Here is a 26618-nt window from a genome sequence, read left to right as displayed (position 1 = left end):
TTCACATATAACAATTTTTGTACAATACCTCATTGCATAAATACCTAGCACACTGTCTAAAAGGATAATACTTTTTTCTTTTTTTTTTTTACTTTACTTTATTTTTCTTTATTTTTTTTCTTTACTTTATTTTAATTCCAGTGTAGTTAACAGACAGTGTTATATTAGTCTTAAGAATACAATATAGAGGGCAGCCTGGGTTGCTCAGCGGTTTAGTGCCGCCTTCAGCCCAAGGCCTGATCCTGGAGACCCGGGATTGAGTCCCGCAATGGAGCCTGCTTCTCCCTCTGACTCTCTGTGTCTCTTGCGAGTAAATAAATAAAATCTTTAAAAAATATAAAAAATTAAAAAAGAGTACAATATAGTGATTCAATGAGGATAATAAATTTTATTACTGCAGCTTATTTAGAGGAAAGACAATAGCCACTACAGTTTTTGCTTACAACAGATATTTATTGAGTCAAAAAATATGTAAGTCTTGTTTTTTTTTAAAGAGCAATTAAGAAACAAAGATCCCAATACTATGTCCCAGCCAGCCAGGAGAACTAGCAGATGATTTTTGTGTTCAAATAGTCATTAATTAAGTGGAAGTAAGTGAACCTGAGATACAGGACTTACTTGATCTGACAGTTTTTTGTGATATAATATGGCTGGAACACAGCAGATGATGGTGAAAGCAGGGAGAAGAAGCTAAATCAGAGGTTTCTCAATCCTGGGTGAACATTATGATTGCATGGGAATTCTTTAAAAACATCAATAGTGGGGTCACCCAGGACCAATTAAATGGAACTGTTACCATAGTACACATTCAGTAAGTGTGAACTATTATTATTACTAGTTGCAACATTATTTGGGCATTCATATACACATACCTCTAATTACATGACCCCCTCCTGGAAGAGTGTAGACACCCTTGTTAAGTTCTCATGACAAGCACTGGATGCCTCTTTGTTCTTGTTGCCAAATTTCAAGTTTGTCAGAGCCCTCACTCCCAGAGCTCAGATAATTATTGAAAAACTCAACAATACCAAGGAAAAGTTGAAGAACGTTATTTTCTTTAAAATGGAGAGAAGCCTCTTATTTTCATTCAGGAGCACAAGTTAAAGTTTTAGGATCTGAGTTCAAGCTCACAATTCCAAACTATCTAACTATGTGGTCCCGAATAAAATTCTGAGTTCACAGAGTATTCAGCAAATAACAATAACTCACATTTATTGAATGCTATCTACCCTAAAGAAGTTGATGGGGGAAAAAAAAGAGGTAAGATGTTAACTAAATATTGGAGTTCTAAGCAATTCATATGTTAAAGTTCACAGTATATTTCAAGAAGAAGACAGTGCATATTTTAGACTTTATATCCTGTACAGTCTCCATTCTAACTATTCAACTCTGCTGTCATAGCACAAGAATAGCCATAAACAATAAGTAAACATGATAATGGTCCATTAAAACTTTTTTTTTTTTTCCATTAAAACTTTGTACAACAACAGGCAATGGGCTAGATTTGACCCACAGGCTAAAGTTCACTAACTTCTGTTCTAAAATATACATTTTAAATGGTTTTTGTTTGTTTTGTCTTGTTTTTTAAGATTTCAACTCTTGTAGAATTCTCCATCAAAGAATTGACAGAGACTATTTTGTCCTTTTTTCTTCTCTATTATCTTTAATAATTTAACCATAGTCATTTTAAATTACTTACCAATGAAATCTAATATCTGGATAACTTGTGAATGGGCTTATATTATTAATCACATCAACTGGCATATATACTCATTTTTATTAAGTGCCAGACATTGTGTAAAAGCACATGTAGGGTTTAGATAAGGTCAGTGTCCACTAAAAGCATTCCTCCTTTTCTTTGTTATTCATATACAGTGAGGAGCTGATACTTCAGTGCAATCAACTTTTGATCTGGGTTGAGGATGATTTGCAGTTTTAGTAAGACTATTTCTGTTTAGTCCTCCTTTCTCCACTGTGTATGTTAAAGGCTTTGGATGGAGAGCCTATGTTTGCCTATCCCATCAGCACTGAGAAATTGGATTCAGTTCTGCCCTTCAAAAGGTACCAGCTCAGTGCTTTCTGCCCAAGCAACTTCAAATTTGTTTCCAAATGCATACTTAACAAGGATGGAGAAAATTATACTCTGCATTTTAGAAGTTTTCATCTTAATTTCTCAGCTTCCTACACATTTCAAAAACTTACAAATGTCTCATGGAGAAAAATTCCAGTAAGATTTTTAGGGATCTTCAAATTTCTAATACATTTCCCTAACCCTGGGCAACTGAAAAACATTAATTTCTCTTTCTTCACTAGAGCTCCTCTTCCAGAGTTACACCTGTCCCTCATTTCTTATCCAGATTTAACAAACCCCCACACCCATGACTAAAATTGTTGGTTACCTTAGAAAGGATCTCCTTTTTCTGGAAATTTAATTTATTTCATCCATAGCTCTCTGATGGTCTAAGGAGTATGATTTCTGTAATTTATATAGAGTTTTTCTAGTTTTAGTGGCAAAAGCATCAGCCTTAAAGGAATTACTATACTAAACCAATAAATTTCAATTGTATTATAAAAAAGAAAAAAATTAAATACATATAATAATGTTTCCTAGGAAATTTTAAAGGAATCCATTTTATAGATATATAATGAAATACTTTTCAAGGTATATTTTACATCCTTTTTTAAAACTGAAAATGTATTACTAATTATATCTATAAAAACCTAGGAGAATTTTAAGATTCTCCTAAATTATGGATTTAGTGTGACTTGGAGAAGAAATATTAGGGTTAGTTTTAGCCATTGAAATTCATGGACTTGAAACTTATTCATAGGATGATTTAATAGAATATACTTTATAGAGAATTAGGCTAATGTCAAAGGAAAAAAATCTTTATAAAAGAAAATGTACCCTATTATTCAATCATTCATCTATCCATTCAATTACCAATTAACTTATTTTAAAAATATCCACTGACCTTTATGTGCAACAGAGTGCAGGGGCCTGAAGATGAAACTTGAATGTGACACATACAAATAAAGTAGACAGGAAAAGATATATAACTACACATTGTGATATGTTGAGGAAATTAACAAAGTATCAAGGTAGGAGATAAAGTTTGGGGACTGCTTTAGATAAGAAAGTCAGGGCAGCCCCGGTGGCGCAGTGGTTTGGTGCCACCTACAGCCTGGGGTGTGATCCTGGAGACCTGGGATCGAGTCCCATGTCGGGCTCCCTGCATGGAGCCTGCTTCTCCCTCTGCCTGTGTCTCTGCCTCTCAGTCTTTCTCTCTCTCTCTCTCTCTCTGAATAAAATAAATAAATCTTAAAAAAAAAAAAGATAAAGAAAGGTCTCTATGAGGAGATAACATTTAAAACTGTGCCCTGAAAAATGAGATGGATCTAGACATGCAAAGAGTGAAGAGAATGAGTGCATCAAAGAATAAGAATACATTCTATTTGAGGGACTAATATTTGGAAAAACTTTGAAGTCTTTGAGGAAGAGAAAGATGATCTAGTGGCCAGAGGTAGTGAGCAAGAAGAGAATGTCATGAGATGAAGTTGGAGAACTAAGTAGGGAAAAAATAATTCTATGCTTTGAAGACCTTTGCTAGGAGTTTGAATTTTATTCTAAATACAACAGGAAGCCTTTAATAGTAAGGAATGCTGTAATTCATTATAATTAAAGATCGTCATCTGATATTCTCTAAGAATAGACTACAGGATAGCAAGACTGGAACCTGTCAAGCCTACTGCAGTAATCCAGATGAGAGATGAAGTTATCCTTCATTAAGGTTGAGTGAGCACATTTGGCTGATGGTAATGTCATTTTCGGAAATGAGGAAGGCAGGACAATAAAGAATAGTTTGAGGCAGGTGTGCTTAGGGTTTGCCAAAAGTTGTATTGTACTGAGGTTTGAAATAAAGAACTTAGAGTGCAGCTAGTCAGTTTAGTTGTGATTTTTCTCTAGCACAGTTGAGCTACTTGGACGCAGGTGCAGAGAAGGCATTTGTTGGAGCCAAAATGTTTTCCAAAGACCAGAAATATCAGCAAGCAGCACCTGGGAACTTGTTAGAAATGTAGAATTTGAAACCATATCCCAGACCTTCTCAATCAGAATTTGCATTTTGAAAAGCTCCTCCTGTGATTCATATGTACAATAAAGTTTAAGAAGCACAGTGGTAGATTTTATCTAAGGTTGAAGTTTTGTCAGAAGAATGCAAAGAAGTAAAATGGTAAACAATGTAAAAAGAAAAGTAAAACGTAAAAAAGGTAAAATTTTGGTGGATGAATGCAAAGAAATTAAATGATTGCTGGCCAGTTCCATACCATCACAAGACATAACTGTGTTAAGGGATATCTAATTTTCCTCCATGTGGGAGGATTGTGTTACTTCATTCCTTGAAGTTAGGTATATACATGTGACTAGAATGGGCTGTGTATGAAAGTGGCCTTTGTCATGTTGCGCCTGGAAATGTTGCCAATGCAAAATCTTTCAACCTCAATCACCCTAAGCCCCTGATTGACTATGATGAACAAAGCCTTACTGAGGACCTCAGTTCATATGTAGTATGAGTGAGAAATAAATTTTTCTTTTTAGACATTGATATTTTAAAGTTGTTTATTATCACAGCATAACCTATCTCATTCTGACTGATACAATATCACAAGAACTAGGAAATTTAAGTAATGGAAATATAATTGAAAAAAACATAGAGAAATATTGGGTTACTTAATGCTCTGTCTCCCATTGAGGTGGTTCCTGGAAATTTGGGTCTCAGTCTATGATTACTATACTGCTTTGAACTCATAGCACATGCTCTAATTCTATTTCCCAGGTCAGAATATTAATAAGAGCTTCTAGACTAAAAAAAAAAAAAAAAAAAGACTGATTTGGTATTGAGAAAAGAAATCTGATCTACCCATGTTCTTTGCTCAGGAATTGTACTTTTGACTAATTCTAGCCAAAAATTAAGGCTAATGCTAGTGTGTGTGTGTGTGTGTGTGTGTGTGTGTGTGTGTGTGTTTCCTGTTAGGTAAATTTACTATGCTCTTATTCTTTAGAAATTTACAGGTTTTACAGGGAGTTATGCATAGTGTATCCCTAATACACTTTTCTTCATCAGTTTTCTTCATGATTCAATTTATTCTTATAACAATAAATTGGAAGCCTCATAATCATGGCATACTATCTCTCACTTCAGGAACTCCTGGGGCAAGAAATTGTGATACCAAATACCCACTGGCCAAAGGTTGTTTATCCTGGATTCTTTGCAACACATACATAATTTATGCAGAAGGATTCTAGACTAAATCTCTCCATCAAATTGTCTCCAGATAAGAATTGTCTTTTCAAATTTGAACTCCTAACCCTAAGACAACTCTAAGATGAATACAACAAGCTATTTGTATCAAATACAGGCAGAATTAAGAACCATTCGTAGAGTAGAACAAAAAGTACGCTTTCTTTTCCATGCAAGATGATCTCTCTTTCCTGGAGACACCAGATAGATCTGTAAATAATTTGATACCATCATCTAATGAATGACTTTGATCTTAGAAGAATGATAGCTATGAACCAAAGCAAAGGTGTATATTTAGATTATTGTTTTACGAAAAGTTTCATGTATAATTATCTTTTAATTGAAGCCACTTAGAGCTGTGAGAACCTTTAATATACCTTACAGATGGATTGTAGGAGTTGACGCTGAAAATAATATATAAATAAATGATGTTTAAAGTGTGTCATTTGCACAAAATGACTACGATAAACCTTTTTTTAGAATTCACACAATAGAGACAACTGTGGCTGGCAGTAGGAGGCATAGAGTGAAAAGAATAGGTTATTTCAGAAACACATCTACTCTTTAAACTATGAGCCTCACTGTATCTGTCTATATAAAGAACAAGGAGGCTTAATCCAGAACTATGAAAAGCAACTATTTTTAGACTTCAGGTTTTTTTTTCCTTTCCTTTCACTGTTGATCTTGTCAACAGTATTAAATGTGAATGACACAGAAACTTTTAAGACTTGCCCTTTAGAACAAAGATGCTCACAGAGTGCTACGGTGTGAGCAGACTAAATTACTGATAATTACAATTTTTAAAGGAAATATTAAAATTATAAACTTGAACTACTTCAATGACTAAAGTAAAAAGAAAATTAGAAAATACAACCTAAGGGAAAAAGAATCCTTGATATATCCATGGGAGAATTTTGTCTCCACTTGAATAACACTATTTACAAAGTCTTTTACAGATATTGGCAAATAGCTTTAGAACGTTTACACATTACATCCCAAAATAATGACCATTACTCAAATAATTGGCAGTACCTCAACAGCCTGGCAAGTTGCTTCAAGTCTCTTCCTTCTTGTATTCTTTTTTTCATATGAAAAAAACTATTTAGTGTCTCCTTGAAACAAACGTGATTGAGAATGATTATTTTTAAAGATTTTATTAATTTATTTATGAGAGATACACAGAGAGAGAGAGAGACAGACAGACAGACAGAGGTAGAGACACAGGCAGAGACGCAGGCAGAGGGAGAAGCAGGCTCCATGCAGGGAGCCTGAGGTGGGACTCGATCCTGGGTCTCTAGGATCAGGCCCTGGGCTGAAGGTGGAGCTAAACCACTGAGCCACCAGGGCTGCCTGAGAATGATTTTTAAATATTTAAACATTTGACTGTTTCTAACAGTTAAGCATGTAGTGGTTAAAAGTAGAAACTCCAGGGATCCCTGGGTGGCGCAGCGGTTTAGCGCCAGCCTTTGGCCCAGGGCGCGATCCTGGAGACCCGGGATCGAATCCCACGTCAGGCTCCCGGTGCATGGAGCCTGCTTCTCCCTCTGCCTCTCTCTCTCTCTCTCTCTGTGTGTGACTATCATAAAAAGAAAAAAAAAAAAAGTAGAAACTCTGAAATCCACTGCCTGAGCTTAAATCTTAGTACAATTCAAAAGCTAAATAATCCTGAGGAATGCAGTTCACAAACTAAGTCAATACTCTTTTCTGTAAAGTGTGAATAATCATGGAACCTGCAATAGTTTTTTTAAAAGTCAAATGAGGTAACTCATGTAAAACATTTTGCCTCATGCTTGTCATATTAGAGGTTCTCAGTAAGTGTTTTATCACTCTTGTAATTGTTATTCTGTTTCAAAAGGTAGCAGTTATATAACTATATCTGTAGATGTTTAAAATTTCTGAAAACATTTGCCTGTTTATATTAATTAGATATCTTTTAAAAGGTAATTGTGTCAGGGAATGTGAAAGTTCCCCATTATTGCATATTTCATTGTTTTGAATAATCTTGGACTGCTATGTTTTTATCTTGTCAACTAGTGAAGTTGATGGTTACAGAAGGGAAAATCCTTCTGTAGTTTCAGTTTCATTTAGCAAGCCCTTTGAGCAGATACCTTTGTGTGCAGACAATAAGCTAGAAATTACAGGGGACACATACATGAATAAGAAACTGTAAGCCCTTTAGGAATTTATGGTCTAGTACAATAGATAAGATAAGAACACAAACACTATAATAATATAAAATAGAGCAAGAGTACTTCTATGAGTTTTGAAAGCAGAGATCATATCGTGATTGCAGTTATCTGAGAATTCAGGAAAGAGAAAGATAACAATTTGACAAATGGATTTGGAGGGAACATTTAAAGTTATAGAAAAGCCTAAGTCAGGTAGCAAAGGCAGGATCCATGGACTTTCTTTGGGAAATGGTAACTAGGTCATTCTGGTTGTTATTAAGAACCTGTAGCACTAGTAGAACAGTGGGACAGACCAAGTTGACACTTTACAGATGATACTGACTTTTGTATAAACCTTAGCAAGAATATATTTGCAAATATTGCATTGTAGCTGGGCTCAAAAGAAAAATAGGGAGATCTTTAGATACCAGAAACTTAGAAGAAGGGAAAAAAGTCTAACTAGAGCTTTTAGGGAAAATTGATGATTCCGCAACCTATGAGAATTTCAGATAATGTATGAGTCCTAGGTGCTGGAGGCTAAGATTCTAAAGCCCTTTGGAGATAACTGACAAGACCCCCTCCCACACAAACAGTGATACTATACCTTATCCCTGCAGTGAGCTGGCACTATTTTCACTGCTCTGGCCTCCCATGAGGCCTAAAAAACCTATAGGTCTAGGATGTGTCTAAGAAATATGTAGTTTATATGAGGTTTTTAGAAGTAAGAGGAAACAAATCAGATCACTTTTCAAAAACTGAAACTTGGGATCCCTGGGTGGCTCAGCAGTTTAGCTCCTGCCTTCAACCCAGGGCATGATCCTGGGGTCCCGGGATCGGGTGCCACAACAGGCTCCCTGTATGGAGGTCTGCTTCTCCCTCTGCCTGTGTCTCTACCCCTCTCTCTCTCTGTGTGTCTTAAATAAATAAATAAATAAATAAATAAATAAATAAATAAAATCTTTAAAAAAACCCTGAAACTCCTAGTCTGACCTATAAACACAAGGAATTAATATGAAAATTAGCATAAGATGATTCATCATGATTGACTTGCCTCAGGGCCCCACACTAAGAGGAACACACTCAAAACTAGTTTGTAACAACTCTTTCACAAACCAGCAGCTTGGCCTCCCAAACAATAAATGCATCTCAATAAATATGAGTTGACAATAATGACAAATATCATTAGGGAGAATCAGCAAATCAAGATCATTAGCAATGTAAGAAGTAAAAATCATAGAAAATATGAAAGGAATGATAACATTTGTTTAAACTAATATAAGAGTTTTTAAAAAAGAACAGAAAGCACAGTTAAAGAATGGAAGAATATGAAAAAGATTAAATAGAACTTCTATAAATGGAAAACATTGTCATTACAGTTAATGAAGAGAATAAATAGCCAATTAGACACAATTGAAGAAAGAACTAATAATCTGGAATTTAAGCCAGAAAGAAATCACTCAGAAGCCAGAACAGATTTATAAAAGAAAAATATGAAAGATAACTTATAAAATCAAGACAAGAACAAGAAAGTTTAGTAAGCATTTAATAGAAATGTATTCCAAAAAGAGACCACAAAGAATTGTGGGAGAGGCAGCATTCTATGAGTGAGTATATAACAATTTGATTTTTAATTGAAGACTGATAAGATACTCAGATTGAAAAAGTCCTAAATTAATAAAAGCCAATTCAAATATATGTAATCTGCATTATACTAAAGACAAAAAGAAAAAAATTAAAGCTACCACAAAAAAGGAAGGGGGTTGGTAATTTACAAAAGATCAGCTATCTATATAAGAGACTTTGCACTTGCAACAAATAGGACACTAAAATCATATTATGAAAATGCTATGGAGAAAATAAAAGCATCGTTATCTAAAAGATCAATTGAAAGTGAGTATAACTTTTAAAAAAAGGTAAGACTAAGATTGAAAGAGTTACCATTTACAGAACCCTATCAAAATAATCACTTAAAGATTAGAAAAAAAAAGGAAAATACACTCTGAAAGAAGAAAATCCAAGAGGCAATTGTTAAGAAGCAACTGTGAATAAATAGACTGGTTAAAAAGTATTGCTAGTTTTTAAAAATCAATAAAAAACAATAATAATAATAAACATTAATCTGAAGAATTCAAAGCAGAGTGGATTAAGTTACTAAGTAACAATAAAAATGGAAGAGTAAGACTGAAATACTCACTGACTTACTAGAAATAATGGGTGAATAGGGTTGGGTGGATACAGTGAGATAGATAAAATATTAGAATTTTAGGTTAAGGTTATATTTGGATGGCCTTGTAAATCAAACAATTGAGAGTATATTTGACTTAATATGAAAAACGATGGATTTTGAGGGGGCAATTATTTTTGTGTTTTTTGAGCAGAGAAGTGACATGTTCAGAGATGCAAAAGTAGGATAGCTCAACATGGTAGACTCAGTGATACCATTAGGAGACTATTGTAATGAGGGTGATGTGGTACTGAAGACCTGGACTGGCATGCATCTCTTGCCTATACATAAAAAGGCTGGATGTAAGAAACTGTACATAGCTAATATTCAGAGGACTTAGAAATTGAAGATGGGAAGATAAGAAAGGGTAACAGTCACTGAGTATCTACTTTTATCCTCTATCTTTGTATTAATCTGTCATAACAACCATATAATGACATTGTTTCTTTTCACAGAAAAATCAAATAATACTAGGGAAACAATTTGTCCAGTTTCCCATGTAGTAAACAGTACAACCACAATTTAAATCCAGGTTTTGTGATTCCAGCTATTCTTGAAATGTAATATACTAGTAAGATGTCCAGAGACAATGCTTAATTAGCAGGTAATTGTTGAGTTTAATTTGTAACTTAAAGAATTCTAGGTTTCAAATAAGATTCCATACTTCTGATTTTGATTTTGAAGAGAAACAGAAAGAAGACAGTAGTTGAAAGGAAAGGTGCAGTATTTAAAATAAGATATTCTATGCAGGCTATATTTTTGTGAGAGGGAAAGATTGAGGAGGACTGGATGGGATTCAAAATCAGAGATAACCATAGTGTTCATTCATAAAATCATAGAGATAAAAGCAAAAGAAGAGAGGTGGAGTGCAAGTGAAGGACAATTTGAAATAGAGAATACGGAAGGTGAGCAAGCTCAATCTGAACTCTACTTCTTCATGATCCAGAAAAGAGAAAAACTGTCCAGCCGATAAACATGGATTGGTCATTCTGGAAGTGGGTAGCAAAAGAGTAGGCTTAAAGTAAGGAGAGAAACCTCCACAGTATACTTGTGTTGTGGAAGGAAGATTGAGAACTTGGAATTATTTTTCAACTAAATATGTTCTGGATGGAAATCTGCCTTATCTGAACACTCTTTATACCCTTTATAAATGCTGCCAACAGTCTACACTCATGTGGACAAATATTACAAGATATTTGTTCTGGGTGCTTTTCACAGACAATGCCAGGAAGGATACTAATTAGTGCCAATTGTGAGAGCTGGTGTTGTAATCGGGGCACCTGTCTGCAAAGAGCTGGACTGAGAACAACTCATTTCACATAAGCCTGCTAAGCAGCTGTCAGATGGCAAAGATGTTAATTTACTACTGACTTGGGCTGCATTTGATGCTGACCCAGACATGAAAGACTGCCTTTCCTAGCTCTGATTAGTTGAGCCATCCACTGCCTTCTGTACTATTTTTATTGCAAAAAGAATACATGTCTAAATGTTTTATTCCTGAAGATGTAAGTCAGTGTTATGATGTTTTTGTTTGAAGGGAAGGATGCATTAGATGGGTGTGAGTAAAATCCCTCACAGACAGCAATAGGGGCTGCCAAAATAATAGAGCTGATCTGAAGTAGTTAGATGATGTTTACCTTGGCAACTGTTGCTGCATTTTATTTCTAATGGAGAACATTCAAGTTATCTGCAGCTTTGAGTATCACAGCTGTAATTTGCACTGCTAGCACAAAACTGAAGTCTGAGTTTTATTAGGTAGACCCTAATGATTTCATGTCTCTTTGAAACTTTTCTCACACTGTATCTACTGAACATGACACTTTTCAGGCAGAAGCTGCATTGTCTCTTTAAGTCAGGAAGTTTATTTATTCCATGCTGTTTGATGTCACCGTTTCCTATGTTTTCAGTGTTTTCTGTGTTGATAAATAAGCTAGGACAGCTTTCAGGTGTGCCTAACTTAATCTTAATACCTAACATAAACATAGAAGGAAACTGACATATTCATTTGTTCATTTAATTCATTTGTTCAATATACTGAGCAAGTCCTCTAGGTGCAGGGAATATAACAGTAAAAAAAGACAAGACTTCTTTCTTCATTAGGCTTATATTTCCCATGGGAGATGCAGAAAAACAAATAATCCAAGAGACAGACACACAATGGTTGGTAAGTTTGAGCACAGTAAAGGGTAGTTGATTGAGAATGAGAAGGATACCATTTTATACTGGGAGTCAGGTAACACCTGAGGAATTGACAAAAAGCAAATGAACAAACAAAACACATGTGAATCTCTGTGGGAAGACTACTCCAAGCCAAAAGAAAAGCAAGTTCATGGGTCCTAAGGTGGGCATGTACTTAATGTTGTATAATGAATGAGGGGAAAAGTGCATCAACACAGGCTACGGTAAGGTATGAGGGTGAAATATTCAGTGTAAAAACATGAAGTTATGGCATACGTGACCTGAACAGAAAATTGCAAATAGTTATCAATAGCAGAACTGAAGTTCAACTTGGTAGTACATATCTTTTTGGCAAACCAGCTGCCTTTTACTCTGAGGATCAATTTCCTTTCTGATTGGCCAATGCTATGTCTGTATCACGGTTTAATATGTTAATTCACTCCAGAGCAAGGCCCGTTAAGATTTTATAGAGATGTAAGGGCTAGATCATTATGACATCCAATCCTTTGGGCTTTAGTCAGTAGCCAATAGCTGCCACTGAGGAGAGATGGGAAGAGTAATGAAAGAAGAAAATAGGAAGAAATACAACATCTAAATATGTTACATTTTTTAGCATAACACAATGGAAATAGAGTATGTCTCCGAAGATGTTTATTTTATCAAAATATTTTTATTTTATTTGTTTTAAGATTTTATTTATTTATTCATGAGAAACACAGAGAGAGAGAAAGAAAGGGAGGCAGAGACACAGACAGAGGGAGAAGCAGGCTCAACACAGGGAGCCTGATGTGGGACTTGATCCTGGGTCTCCAGGATCATGCCCTGGGCCGAAGGCGGCACTAAACCACTGAGCCACCGGGGCTGCCCAATCAAAATATTTTTAGACAGAGTTTTAGAGTCTGAAGAAAGTATCATCTGGAGTGTCAAGATAATTTGTAACATATGTTTTTTTCAGAAAATCATAACTTTTGGATTAGTTCAGATTGATTGCATACTTTAAAAGATTTGTTGGCACATTTCTTAATGGGAAATTGATAATTACAGTTATTATACATTAACCTTACTATTTCGATAATTTCTGGTGTGTTAGTTCTTTATTGTTACATACCCTTTTGAAAATTTAATTTTATCACAAATTTAGCCATAGGATGATCAAGATTGACCTTTTAGTAAACAAGTAAAAGTATAATGGACAATTGCTATCTTTTTACCTTTTCTTAATTTGCTCTTATACCACATTATAAGATGTTCTTCCCTTGACCTGTGAGATAAGCAAATATAAAAATTGGTGGCAGATTTCTCTGTCCATCAAACTAGTTTAAGTCTTGCATCCTAATTGTTTATTCTGCTGCTAAGTATCTTGTTGACATATCTTGTGCATTTTTTATTTCATTTACTGAATTCTTCATCTCTGATTGGTTCTTTTTTGTTTTCTATTTTTTTGATAAATGTCTGACTGAGGTTTTACACTCTTTTCTCAAGTCTCATGAGTATCTTTATGGCATTACTTTAAATTCTCTATAAGCATATTACTTATCTCTATTTCATTTGGGTTTCTTGCTTTGATTTTTGTCCTGTTGCTTTTTAGGGGGGATATATTCCTCTGTCTTGTCATTTTGTCTAATGCTTTGTGTCTGTTTCTGTGTGTTGGGAAAGTTAACTACTTCTACTCTTGAAAGTAGTGGCCTTATGTTGAAGAGGGCTTATAGTGCCCTGGAGTGCAATGTCCCCTGTTCACCAGAACCTGGAGCTTCAGAGGTATCTCCTATGTGTTGCATGTGCCCTACTGTTGTGGCTGAGCCACTTTTGCCTCAGTCCTGTCATCAGCAATAGCTCTCTTGCCTGTTGTGGGCAAGTTTGATCCCTGTGTTGTTAGTGGGCCAGTCTGGGGCTGCCTTGGACTTAAGTTGGTTCAGATCAAGCACTTACCAGAGATGAAGTAGCACTGAACTGCAGGAGAATGTGGGGGCAGGGCATGTGGTGCCAGCTGGTTTTGTGCTAGTGGGAGATAACTTAAACCTGTTGAGGACCAAGGCAGGCTGGGTTGGAGGTGGTGTATCTACAGAAGTGTGCTGACCGAATGCCTAGTGGCAAACCTGCAAGGTTTGTGGGGTTCTGCTATGGGAGGGAACCTGCAGTGGGGGCCTGGCTGGAGGGGGCGTGTCTGCAGGAGAATTGATGGCTGTGGTGTACCTTTAGCAAGTTGGGTAATGAGCGTTGGCCTGGAGCTGTTTCCTGAAGGTGAGTGTATGTTTAGGTTGGGCAGGGGAGGGAAATGGAGCCTGCCAGTTCCTTTGTTCCTGGAGAAGACTTCCAGTTATACCTACCCCTCAAGCACAAGATTAGTATACAAATGCTTTTCCCTCCCATATATCCCAGGCATTTTTCAAACTGCTGCTTCTGTGCTGTCTCCATGGGGCTGTTTGTCGAGTTATCTCCTTAAGGACAGGAACTCAGTTTCCTCTCACCCCCCTGGCTCTCCTGCCCATGTAAAAAACTCAGGAAATTTGGCCCTTCTGGCTTTCAAAGCCAAATATTATGGGGATTCGTCTTCTATTATGTGTGCTCCCTGGTGTGACAGTCTGTTTCTCCCTTCAACACCAGCTCCCTCCCCACTACCAATAGTCCCATTTCTCTATCCTTTCTATCCTCTTTGATGTCACCTCTTCTCTACAGTTAGCTGTGGAGTTTGTTCTGCCAGTCTTTGGGTCATTTTCTCAGCTATTTACACTGATGTGGGTGTTAGCTGGCTGTTTTTGAGTGACAAGGTGAGCTTAGGGTCCTCCTACTCCACCATCTTTCCTGGAAGTTAGAAAAATGGATACTTTTTTTTTTTTTTTTGAAAAATGGATACTTTGAAATGCTTATAATCTCCTGTCTCTGATCACACCTTGCTGAATTATCTCACTTGTTTATAATATACAAATGTATGTTTTTAAATTTTTACCTCAATTAAAAATCCAAATTAGTACAAACGTTTCCCAATGTGTTCAATTGTGTATTCTGAGTACTAGAAAAGGCAAGTCTGTCATGCCTGCCAAAGTGTATACACTCGTTAGTTTTTGCATGCTGGTTGCTTATCCATCTGAGTGTGGGATACACAAAATTTACAGTTTTGCAATGCTATTTTAAAGTTAATTCTGCAATTTTAAATAAATTTGTTTGATGGAAATATGTAGATTAATAGCAATGAAGATTCTGATGTTTGTTCTGTTCTTTTGACCATCACAGATCAAAGAACACCTTGCTAAGGGGCAACGAGTATTAGCAGGTGATGGAATGTCCCAGGTGACCAAGACACTGTTGGATTTAACTCAGAGGAAAAATTTCTATGCAGGTGATCTTCTGATGTCTGTGGAAATTCTCAGAAATGTAACAGACACATTTAAAAGGGCAAATTACACCCCTGCGTCTGATGGTGTCCAGGTAAGAGAGACAGTCCCCTGAAGGAAAAGACTCAGGTTTTGCCCTGAGAATCCAGTACTGCAGCCACTTTTGAGGTCTTCTGACCTGGAGGGACAGAGTGCTCACTCCTGCAGAGGACATATTCAGGTTGTGCTTAGTGTGAGCTCTGGAAATAACCTCAATTCCCTTAGTCATTGTACACCTCAGTGTCCTCAACTATAAAATGCACATAATACACCTCAAGGAGATGCTGAATGAGAACGTGTGTAAAGTGTTTTGAGCCCTCAGATAAAAGGCACTATAGCAAATTCAAGGTTGTATCATGGATATTTTATTTCCACATTTAATATCACCATCTTGCCATAAGAGACTATTAAAAGCGCATTAAGCATAATGAAAGCACATTAACTATAACATGCAAAGGAGACATAGTTTAAGTTTTGTTTGGGGTTTTGCTATCAGAAGCAGGAAGGCCATATTTAATTTTGTGTAATCATTGCCTGAAAATATTGGGCAAATAGAGAATTGTTCTGGATAGAAAAATAAGAAATTCAGTAACTCTTCACAGTATTTTTTTCTTGTCATGGAAGACTTCTAGAGCAACATTATTTCCATAATAAAGTTTAAGTACTCACCCAATTTCAGTATTGCCTTTGCCATTAAAACAAAGCTTGTTGAATGGCAAACAAAGCACATTTAATGCAACTCCTGTTTGCATTTCAAAATTAACTCCTTTTGTGCTATAGGCTAAAATGTACTGCTGCCAAGAATGCTGAGTTGATTTCTGCATTTCCAGCATAATGTTCTTCCTGTATCTCCCCATAAAGTTCATGAAAATAAGGGTTTGGCAAAACTCCCAGGTCAGGTAGTTTTCTTTCAGCAGACTCTTCATTTGGGAGTTTTATTTGCATTTCACTTGGAGAATGCAGAGGGTTTTTTCTTGTTTTGTTTGGTTTGGTTTGTTTTAATCAGCTATTGAGGAAAAGAGGAAAAGAAGATTTTTTGAAATCATGGAATCATTCATAAGTAATATTGATCCCCTGATTTATATAGAGGTACATATGACACTTAAATTATATTCATATGCTGCTGAAAGTAACTGAAATGAGAATTATTAGTGCTGAGTTTTATATTTTATCAGTGTCCAAGAATACAATTTTAATTGTAAAAATATGGGGGTTGGAAGGTTATTGTCATTTAAACATTTCCAGCATTTTTTTTACAAAGAATGGAAGTTTTCAAACTTGAAAAACACGATAAAGTAAGCCAAGTCAGTATTTTCCCTGTAGTACTGAAATAGTTCTATCCATTAGAATTTACATTAAAAACTAACATCTGACGTCCCTGATGCAAAATAAAGTTGTAATTTCAAAAAACATTAGATATAGTTGAAACATCAGGTAGAATGGTAAACTAAATAATCTGTAGTACCACCTTTAACCTTCAATAGTGTAAGGCTTTAAGATTTTTAGATGCTGAAACTGAAGAAATCAAGATTACCAGGTTATACTGGGAACATATTTTGATTGAGTTACTCATTAGAGTGCATTGGCTGAATGAACAATTAGTTTAACTAGTCATGAGGACATTAGCTGGTTTGACTTAGAGCAATTCTGCTTTTTATTTTGTTTTCATTTTGGCATAGTCAGAAATTTCCATCCCCCTCTCTTATTAATCCTCCACATTACCCAAAATTCTCAGCATGTTGGTGTCCTAACCATCTCTTCACAAACAGGAGCTGAATTTTTCTATTTCATTGTCTTTGCTGGTGTCTTTTCAGGCTTCTGGAATGCCCTCCTGTTCTAGAATTCCTTCTTCCATCCCTGTCTGTCAGAATCTTAGCCTAGATCTAACAAGTCTTTCTGAATGCCGGACCAGCAAGCCCCAAACTCCATCTGAAAATGATCCTTCAATTTTCTGAAGTCCCAGACAACTTTGGACCTCTTTTGTTCTACTTTCCACCATTTTATAGAAATATTATATATATTTATCATATTTGCTTGATTATAAACTCTCATTTATAGCCTTACTCAACATCGCTTGTACCTTAATTAAACTTCAGTCCCTCTGTTTCCAAGGGCTCTGGGCATTTCTGATTGGCTAGCACATCAGGATTAATATGCCATAAAGTAAGCTTATCTTGAATTGCAAGTTTTCTTGCATATTCTACTTCTCTTTGTAGAATTAGTGCTCTTTAGGCTGGAATTATAATTTTATGTTGACTTTTCCTACTTTTCCTTTTTTATAGGATATGCCTACACAGTATCTTTTCTATCCATTCTTTCCTCTCTTTTCCCACTGCTGCTTTCCTAATTTAGCCTTTAATTGCCTCAGCCTACATTATTTCCATGGTCTCTTTCCTTTAATCTTCCCTCAGATCTTTACCTACATCTCTATTCATCGTGTACATCATAGTCCTATTAGTTCTCCTAGGACAGCTCTGATTATGTCACTTCTTAGATCAGAAACCTTCACTGGAGCTCCAAGGCCCCCTGAATGACAACGCAAATCCTTTATGTCATCTTCTAGTACACTCCACAGGATGTAGGTTACCTATCTTTATAGCCAAATGCATGAGGTACTTTTCCTCTTCACAGACTTGTTGCCAAATGAACTACTTTGTGCTTCTTCTTCCTTTTTTTTATTAATTTATTTATTTTAGAGGGTGAGAAGGGGCAGAGGGAAAGAATCTTCCAAGCAGATTCTCTGCTGAGCATAGAGCCCAATATAGAGCTCAAGCCTATGACCCTGAGATCATGGCCTGAGCTGAAGCGAAGAGTTGGACGCTTAACTGACTGAGATACCCAGGTGGTCCATCACTTCCTGCTTCTTGATTGTACTATATGTTCTTAACTCTTGGTCTTTGCCTCCTCTGTGCCCTCAGGCTGACTTGGTCTGTCTTAGTCTTTTATTTTTTTTTAAGATTTTATTTATTTATTCATGATAGAGAGAAAGAGAGAGGCAGAGACACAGGCAGAGGGAGAAGCAGGCTCCATGCTGGAGCCGACGCGGGACTCGATCCCAGGACTCCAGGATCGCGCCCTGGGCCAAAGGCAAGCGCTAAACTGCTGAGCCACCCAGGTATCCCTGTCTTAGTCTTTTAAAGCAAATTTTTGGTATTCTGAGCCTCTGAATTCCAATAGCACTTTCTCTCCTGTATCTCTTTATATCTCACATTATTAGCAAATCTTGAAAAAGACATTTTTCTGATCCATATTTGTATCCCAGACAAGCTCCAGGATTCCTCTCTCCTCAAACAAGATATAGCATAGAATCTTAACAATAAAATTAGTAATTACATAAGTATCACTGAGTTTTTTTATTTTTTTAAAACTGTGAATAAAAAAAGATTAAGCAAAATTATTTAAAGAGAATGCATTATTTTCAATGTAGTTATGTGTAATGCATTTTAGTTAAAATGCCTAGTAATGCTGGATTTACTAAAAGATTGATTTGATGCATCAATAAAACTGAGCTAGGATGGCTACAACCTACTAAAGTTGGAGAAAAAATAAAGTGTGGTTGTATGTCTTAGAATGATAAAGCATAGTAATAGTTTCGTTTTTAGAAACTGGTAGAAAAGATATTCTAAAAGTCTTTTCCCTTCTGATAGTCTTTTCCAAACCCTGGGGCTTTGTCATATTTCTAAGTCTATTTTAGTTCTCTATGTAGTTTATCCTTCCTGTTTCCAATCTGATACAAGTTCCTTCCAGATCCAGCACAAAAATCCCTCCTACTCAAAAGTCTCTTCATCAAATCCCAAGCAGAATTCAAATTATTCTTAATTGTCTGGCCTTTTGAAACCATGTAAATATTTCTACTTCTAGCATTTTTCTTACATAACATTGTAACATCTCTGATAATAATCAAATTATTTGTTTCTAGGTCTGTTTTCAGCAGTAGATTTTAAGACTGTTGAGAAATGATTATGTCTTGAAGGATAGTAGATACTCCAATTATTTGTTGAAATAATTAATAAATGGATATGAACAACATGGTAATTTGGGGGAAATTTACATTGTTCACACACACTCACAAATAAAACTCTGAATATCCAATTTAGAGAGAAAGAGAGAAAAACATGTTCATTTACTTATTTTTTAGCCCCTGGGAAAATTTGTAGTGAAACTCATTCTATCAGTAGAGGATTGAGTTTGCAATACACACACTGGAACTTTAAATCAGATGTATGGAAGTTGAAATTCTAACTTGTCTAATAACTATCCTGGTATCTTCAAACACATTCCTTAATATTTCTCTACCTTATTTCTTCATATCTAAATAAGTAATAAAGGAGATATAGTAGTATGGTCCATTCTCGTTATACATGGTAGTTATATAAAGTTGCAGCAAACACTAAATTAATGAATACTGAACCATTTACTCCTAGGGAAAATACAGGATGAGTTTCCTTTGAGAATCTCTTCATACCATGTTCATCAACCAATTAATACAGGACCTTGTTTTATGTGTGTAACTGTTAAAAGACATCGTTTTCAAGGTATATTGTTAATCATTAACATTGAATTTACAGCCAAGACATTATAACTCATGCCAGAGAAGGTTTTCCTGATACATATGTTTTCTCTGTAATGCACATGACAGTCTTTTGAGTTTAAGAAAACTAGGTAGTCTTTCAGCACTGTGCTGAAATATGGGACATTTTAAACAGTGAAATCACCAATAAAAAGCACACACACAAAAAGAAACAAACAAACAAAAAACAACCTGGGCATTAAATTAGCCATGGAAAAAAATTTTAAAAAATGAATTAGCCATGGAAAGGAACTTCTTTACACTATGTAAGCTGAAACAAAATGTCAGAGCATTGCCATGTTTGGCCTCAGCTGGGTATATGTATGTGCATTGTGTGACTCAATTTTTTTCCACTCTGCACGTGTCCATGACTGATTGTAAAAGCACTGAGTTTTGATTTGGGGGTTACAAATAGATTTTTGCAAGTAGTCAGTTTGCAAATATGGAATCCACAAAAAACAAAGATTGACAGTAACTGTTTTTCAGGGCTGTTGTGAAGCTTAGCAATAATATAAGTTAAATACATAATCTATGCATAATAATATTTGTGAAGTTTCTGGCACCTAATTGGGTACTCCATAATTCCATTATTGCTAATATTGTAGTTCTTAACATAACAGTAAAAGATGGGCTTGTTCTCAAGCCACTTGCAATATAAAGAAAGAGGAAAAATCCAATTTATGGATGAGGGTAAACTGTGGTAATGAGGAAGAGAGATAAAGTATAGTACGCCTCACTTCTAGGAATTCTAGAAACACAGAAAGCTGAAGGGCACCAGTAAGAAAAGAATTCATGGGAGAGTTAGGACTTGAGACACAATCTGGAGAAATAAGCTGGGCACAGATACAGTAGTCAAACTGTGCAACCAAAGACATAGAAGTGATATGAGCATGGTACATTCAAGAGACTAAGGCTCATAGAAAATGGGATATATGTTGGAAGATGTAGATAGATCATAAAGACAGGAGAGTCAAGGCCGGAGAAGAGTTTGGACTTGATTCTCTATCAATGGGGTTACTGAAATGTAAATGGTATTTTTAGAAAGATGGTCTGGCAGAGGAAGATAATGAGGATTAGTGAGTAAAGGAAGATTGGGGGAAAGAACCCCATGGAGAGGCTATAGAAGTGGTCTAGAGGTGAAGAGAGAAGAAAGCATGCTTTCATGATAGTGGATCAGCAAAGGAGGAATAATCTTTTAATGGAATGAAAGAGAGACCCTTGAGATAGTTTATATTTGAGGAGTAAAGAAAGAAAACATTGGAAAGCATACACACATGGAGTATACACAAAGACTCATCATGTGTTGTACCCCTCAAACTCTCTGGAAGCAGAGACTGATCTCTGTTCAGGCATTTCTCTGTTTCCTGATAAAACTTCTGTTGATCTAACTCAATATTTTGCAAATGCTTTGGATGTGATCCACTGTAGGAGACAAAATTTACATCTGTATATAATTGAAAACTGGGGGCACCGGGTTGAGTGTTCTGCCTTTGGCTCAGGTTGTGATCCCGAGGTCTCAGAATCAAGTTTCACATCAGGCGTCTCGCAGAAAGCCTACCTCTGCCTATGTCTCTGCCTCTCTCTGTGTGTCTTTTATAAACAGATAAATAAAATCTTAAAAACTATAGTTGAAAACTTCAGTGTGTTTGATACACTCAGGTATTTTCTATTCCTTTCTATTTTGTTATGAAAAGTTGATCATGACCCTCTATCAGGTGACCACCTAACATTTGAAAGTCATTTGTTCATCTAAACATTCCCTAAGCGGGATCCCTGGGTGGTGCAGCGGTTTAGCGCCTGCCTTTGGCCCAGGGCGCGATCCTGGAGACCCGGGATTGAATCCCACGTCAGGCTCCCGGTGCATGGGGCCTGCTTCTCCCTCTGCCTATGTCTCTGTCTCTGTCTCTCTCTCTCTCTCACTGTGTGCCTATCATAAAAAAAAAAAAAAAAAAAAAAAAAAAACATTCCCTAAGCTTTAGTAATTTATTTCTCAACCATGGAGGTTCAACAGAAAGCTCAAACCTCAGCTTCCAGTCTCTTTTTAAAATGCAAACCATATTCTAAATAAAATTTTCAAAGTTAACTGACCAAGGAATTAAATCTAAAGTAGAGTTAGTGATTTCAGATAAGTCAAGTGTCTTTTCCCCTAAAACTCTTAATGAACAAACATACATGCTACACTGTGGACCTCCTTCATGCTGCTGCACATCGATTGTGGCAGGTCACCCAGGGAGAATATTGGGCGTTATTTTTCCTGTGGTTTTAGTATAAGACACTTTTACTTTTTGCATACAAAAGACTAGATTGATAAATGTGGAAGCAATTATTACTATGATAATATAATGCTATCATGTACTGATAAGCCTCATCTGTTCAAATAATCTAATTCTTTAGACTAAATAAGATCCAGTAAGGACTCTTGGGGTTGGAATTATGACACAGTGTTAGCATTCAAGACACAACCTGATACCTTGAAATCCTTTGCTTAAAGAACACTGTGCAACCAGGAAGATTAATAATTTCCTTGAACATAAGTAGAAGAGTTAGGGAAGGCAGTAGAGTGTGATGATTAAGAATGCCTGCTCTGAGCCTCAGGTCACATCTCTGACACTTACCAGCTATGGAATGCTAGACAAGTTACTTGACCTCTCTATGACTCAATTTTCTCTTCCATTATATGGGGTAATAGCACCTACCTCATAGTTAAATTATCTATGTAAAATTTACACAATACACGGAGCATAGTAAAAGCTCAAGAAATGTAGCTGTTCTGATTATCTGAGAAGCTGAAATTCTGATGGAGCAAAAACCTGAAGCATCTGGATCAGTCACCTGCTGCCAATGCACATATGTACTTTGGTATCTCTCCTTCAAGAAAGGAAGGTCAGATGTTCCTCATGGCACCGCCTAAGGTGGTATGGGCACTTTTTTTTCTTTTTTTAATTAATCACTTATTACAGAGGAGAAGGACAAAGAATGTGTCAAGGAAAATAGGAGTCAGAAAAGAAGCATTAGTCTTTAAGGTTGACACTGCAAGGCCATTTTAAAGATAGAAAGGAAGTGGATGTAGAGAATAGCTGACACCAATAACCAGGATTTCTAGCTCAGTGAGAACCAAGTTGTGAACAGGACCACAACTCCCAGCTGGCAATCACTCCCAGTCATAAGCGGCTACTATTTTCAATGCTTACCAGGCTGAGAGTATTTCCCACGGTTTCTCTGTGGCAGAGAGCCCTGCACAACTAACAGCTCTTTCTAGGTAGTATTTAAACCTCACCCTTATTATAAAGGTGAAAATAAGAAATTCGGCACCAAATAATGTCCTTAAATGGATGAGATATTAAGCAATGAATTTTGCTTCACAAATCAATATGATTAAGTCCTACCAAGAACAAACTTTAGAAGATGACTGCTAGCCGAGGGAAACTCACAGTCTCCAGAGGACATTGCAAAGTATGTGCAACAATCAGGTGGGAAGCGGAAGGGAGGCAAAAAAAAGTTTTTAGAATATGTGTAGTACCACTTATCAACTGGTAAATGCCATATAATGTAAATAACTTATTTAGGTTGGGTTTAAAAGAATACAATAAAAACAGTTTTGTCCTTTCAGAATTACTAGTTATTTCCTGTGTAGTCAAGGAAATACTGGGATTTGCATTAGCAAAATATACAGGTAGTTTTCTGTTGTGATCCCACTTATCATCTAAGATTTTTCTTTTTCTTTCTTTCTTTCTTTCTTTCTTTCTTTCTTTCTTTCTTTCTTTCTTTCTTCTTTCTTTCTTTCTTTCTTTCTTTCTTTCTTTCTTTCTTTCTTCTTTCTTTCTTTCTTTCTTTCTTCTTTCTTTCTTCTTTCTTTCTTCTTTTTAAAGATTTATTTATTTTAGAGAAAGAGAATGTATGAGCAGCAGAGAGGCAGAAGGAGAGGGAGAGAGAGAATCTCAAGCAGACTCCCTACTGAGCATAGTGTCTAACATGGGGCTCAATACCACGGCCCTGAGATCATGACCTTAGCCAAAATCAAGAGTGGGATGCTTAACCAACTGAGCCACCCAGGCTCCCCTCGAAGATTCTTCTTTTAAAAAATTATTAGGGAATGCATTATTTTGCTAGAGCTGCCATAACAAATACCCCAGAGTGGGTGGCTTAACCAGTGGAACTTTATTTTCTCACAATTCTGAAGGTAGCAGTCTAAGATTAAGAGGTCAGCAGGTTTGGCTTCTCCAGAACTATCTCCTTAGCTTGCATCTGGCTGCCTTCTCACCGTGTCCTCACAGAGCCTTTTTATCCATGTGTGCATGATCCTGGTATCTCTGTGTCCTGATTTCCTCTTCTTATAAGGACTCTTACCAGATTGAATTAGGCTCCACCCAAACAGCCTCATTATAACTTAATTACCTCTTGAAATGTTCTGTCTCTAAATATAGCCACATTCTGAGGCACTGGGGGGCTGGGGGTTAGGGCTTCAGCATTCATATCTGGAGTAGACACAATCAGCCCATGATGGCAAATCTTGAAGGACTATGAGAATTTCCTGTTAGCAAAGAGGCATGTGCAAGGCGTCTTACACCAGGACAGGACCTACTATGGCCACTGCCTTTAGTGTTGCCAGGTAAACTTGTGATGTGTGCATGCTTCTTGCAGATGCTGGCTCTTCGATGTATCAGCCAGGACTGCCCAAACTTTGGTAATAGATTGTTATATCATTCCTTGCTTAAGAAGCAGCCTCCCTGGGTGGCTCAGTTGGTTTAAGCATCTGCCTTCAGTGCAGGTCATGATCCCAGGATTCTGGGGTGTCTGCTTCTCCCTCTCCCTCTGCTCCTCCCTGCCTTGCTTGTGCAGATGAGCTCTCTCTCTCTCTCTCTCTCTTTCACTCAAATAAAGAAATAGAATGTAAAAAGAGAGAGAGAAGAAGAAAGAAGAAGAAGAAGAAGAAGAAGAAGAAGAAGAAGAAGAAGCAGCAGCAGCCGCCTCTGTCTGGATTTTTTTTTTCTCTGTCTGGATTTGAGGCTGATTTTGCCACACTGAGTTATGTTTGTATAATTTTGGCTGCTCTGCCAGGCTACCTCTGGTTAATAATCCTTAGTATATTTAATCATTTAAGTATCACTAACTTTTTCACCTTTCCTTTTTAAACAAGGGCTCTCGAATAGTGCCTATCTCATGCCTGAAAGCACTGAAGGTTGGATGGCTTTTTTTTTTTCCCCTTAGCCTCAAAGCACACCCTCTTTGCTACCTTCTGCTAGAGCCCTTGGTCCTGAACTTAGCCTGGCAGACTGGTAGCATTGAGTAAAAAATTGCCCATCTGAGCGATTCAGAAACTCTACAGGTCAAATTGTCTTACATCATGGCAGAGCAATGAGATTAGTGTGAAAGACAGCCAGTGTTCCCGGAACGATGTTCTGATGTAGTTCTCAAAATGAGTCAGAGTTTCTGTGAGATTTGTGATCAGATGAAGAAGAAAAAACCTTCCCTTTATATCTTTGTCCCAGAACCTGCCAGGGGGGAATCCTGGATTATAGTTTCCTGACCTCCTGAACCTTGATAGTTTCTCATTGCCAATGGCTAGTTCATGTGCTGTTTGGGTAGATATATTAGATAAAAGATTTAAACCACAGTATCATGATTCTATGTCTTAATTTGTTGTGAAGTATTTTGTCTGTTCACTTCTTATAAAAAAAATTAAGTTCAGGTATTCTTTAGGGGTGGTTAGTTTAAAAAAATACTTTAGGACAAACCCAAGATTATTTGTATGGTGATATTTCTCAATTTCACTTCTGTATGCTTCTTTGAATAGAAGACTAAGAAGTAGAGTCACAGTCAGATCAGAGGAGGTTGAACATATGTCATCTATGTCTTCATCTGTAATCTGGGTGTGTTCATGGTTTTGTATATTCCACATGCATATGTCGTTGGCCAAGTGCCTAGAGGCCGAAAAAATACATGAGATTTACTGTACTACACCTTGAACCCTCTTTGGGTTTTTACGTTTGTTAAATGCTTAGTCTACCTCCTCTTGATTAATCTCCCTAGTGGAGTGTCTTGTTTCTGAATTAATTTTATTCTGTCACCTTTTAATCCTGTTTCTCTTCCTACCTTCTTATCTCCCATCTCTCTTACTTATTCTTCTTCCTATCTAGTCTGTCACCAGTGCTTTAACTTTGACTTCATCCCATTCAGCTCTATTCCTGAATTATCTTTTTTTAACCCCCCCAAAGGCTCCAGTTTTCTTTTTCTTTTTTTTAAGATTTTATTTATTTATTCATGAGAGACACAGAGAGAGAGAGAGAGGCTGAGACACAGGCAGAGGGAGAAGCAGGCTCCATGCAAGGAGCCTGATGTGGGACTTGATCCTGGATCCCCAGGATCACACCCTGGGCTGCAGGCGGCGCTAAACCACTGCGCCACCGGGGCTGCCCTCCAGTTTTCAACTAGAACTAATGATTCACAAATGTTCACCTTTTAAGCTTCCAGCCTGTAGTTAAAATGGCCTGCTGGGCCTCTTCTCTTAGATATATTATGCACTCTTCATCCTCAGACTGAACAAAATGAAACTGTCTTCTTTTGCAACACTGCTATTTCCTCTTTGGTATTTAGCATAGCTAACTACATCATCATTCTAAATTGCCTGAGCTGGGAGCCAAAGACTGATCTTTGATGCTGTACTCTCTCTTCTGTGCAGTCTGTCACCATGTCATATTGTTTCCCTAAACCAAGCTACCATCATCTCCGGCTTCAATAAGCAAGACAGACTACTTTCTGACCTCCTTGTTTTCCCTCTCACTCTTCTGCACTTTGTTTTCCACTTAG

General features: G+C 36.7%; 1 protein-coding gene across 5 annotated transcripts in view; it reads left to right on the top strand.

The window, feature by feature from the left end:
• ADGRB3 (adhesion G protein-coupled receptor B3) overlaps nucleotides 1–26618 on the top strand; it is a 715781-nt gene that overhangs the window by 328162 nt on the left and 361001 nt on the right. For all 5 annotated transcript variants that reach the window (XM_072832455.1, XM_072832460.1, XM_072832459.1 and 2 more), the window contains one exon: nucleotides 15102–15296. In XM_072832455.1, coding sequence (XP_072688556.1) covers nucleotides 15102–15296 — 195 coding nt within the window. The remainder of the gene's footprint in view (nucleotides 1–15101; nucleotides 15297–26618) is intronic.

The sequence above is a fragment of the Canis lupus genome, chromosome 7, assembly GCF_048164855.1.
Source record: "Canis lupus baileyi chromosome 7, mCanLup2.hap1, whole genome shotgun sequence".
Lineage (NCBI taxonomy): Eukaryota > Metazoa > Chordata > Mammalia > Carnivora > Canidae > Canis > Canis lupus.
Note: the sequence above shows the minus strand (reverse complement) of the source record. Positions and strands in the feature narration are given on the sequence as shown.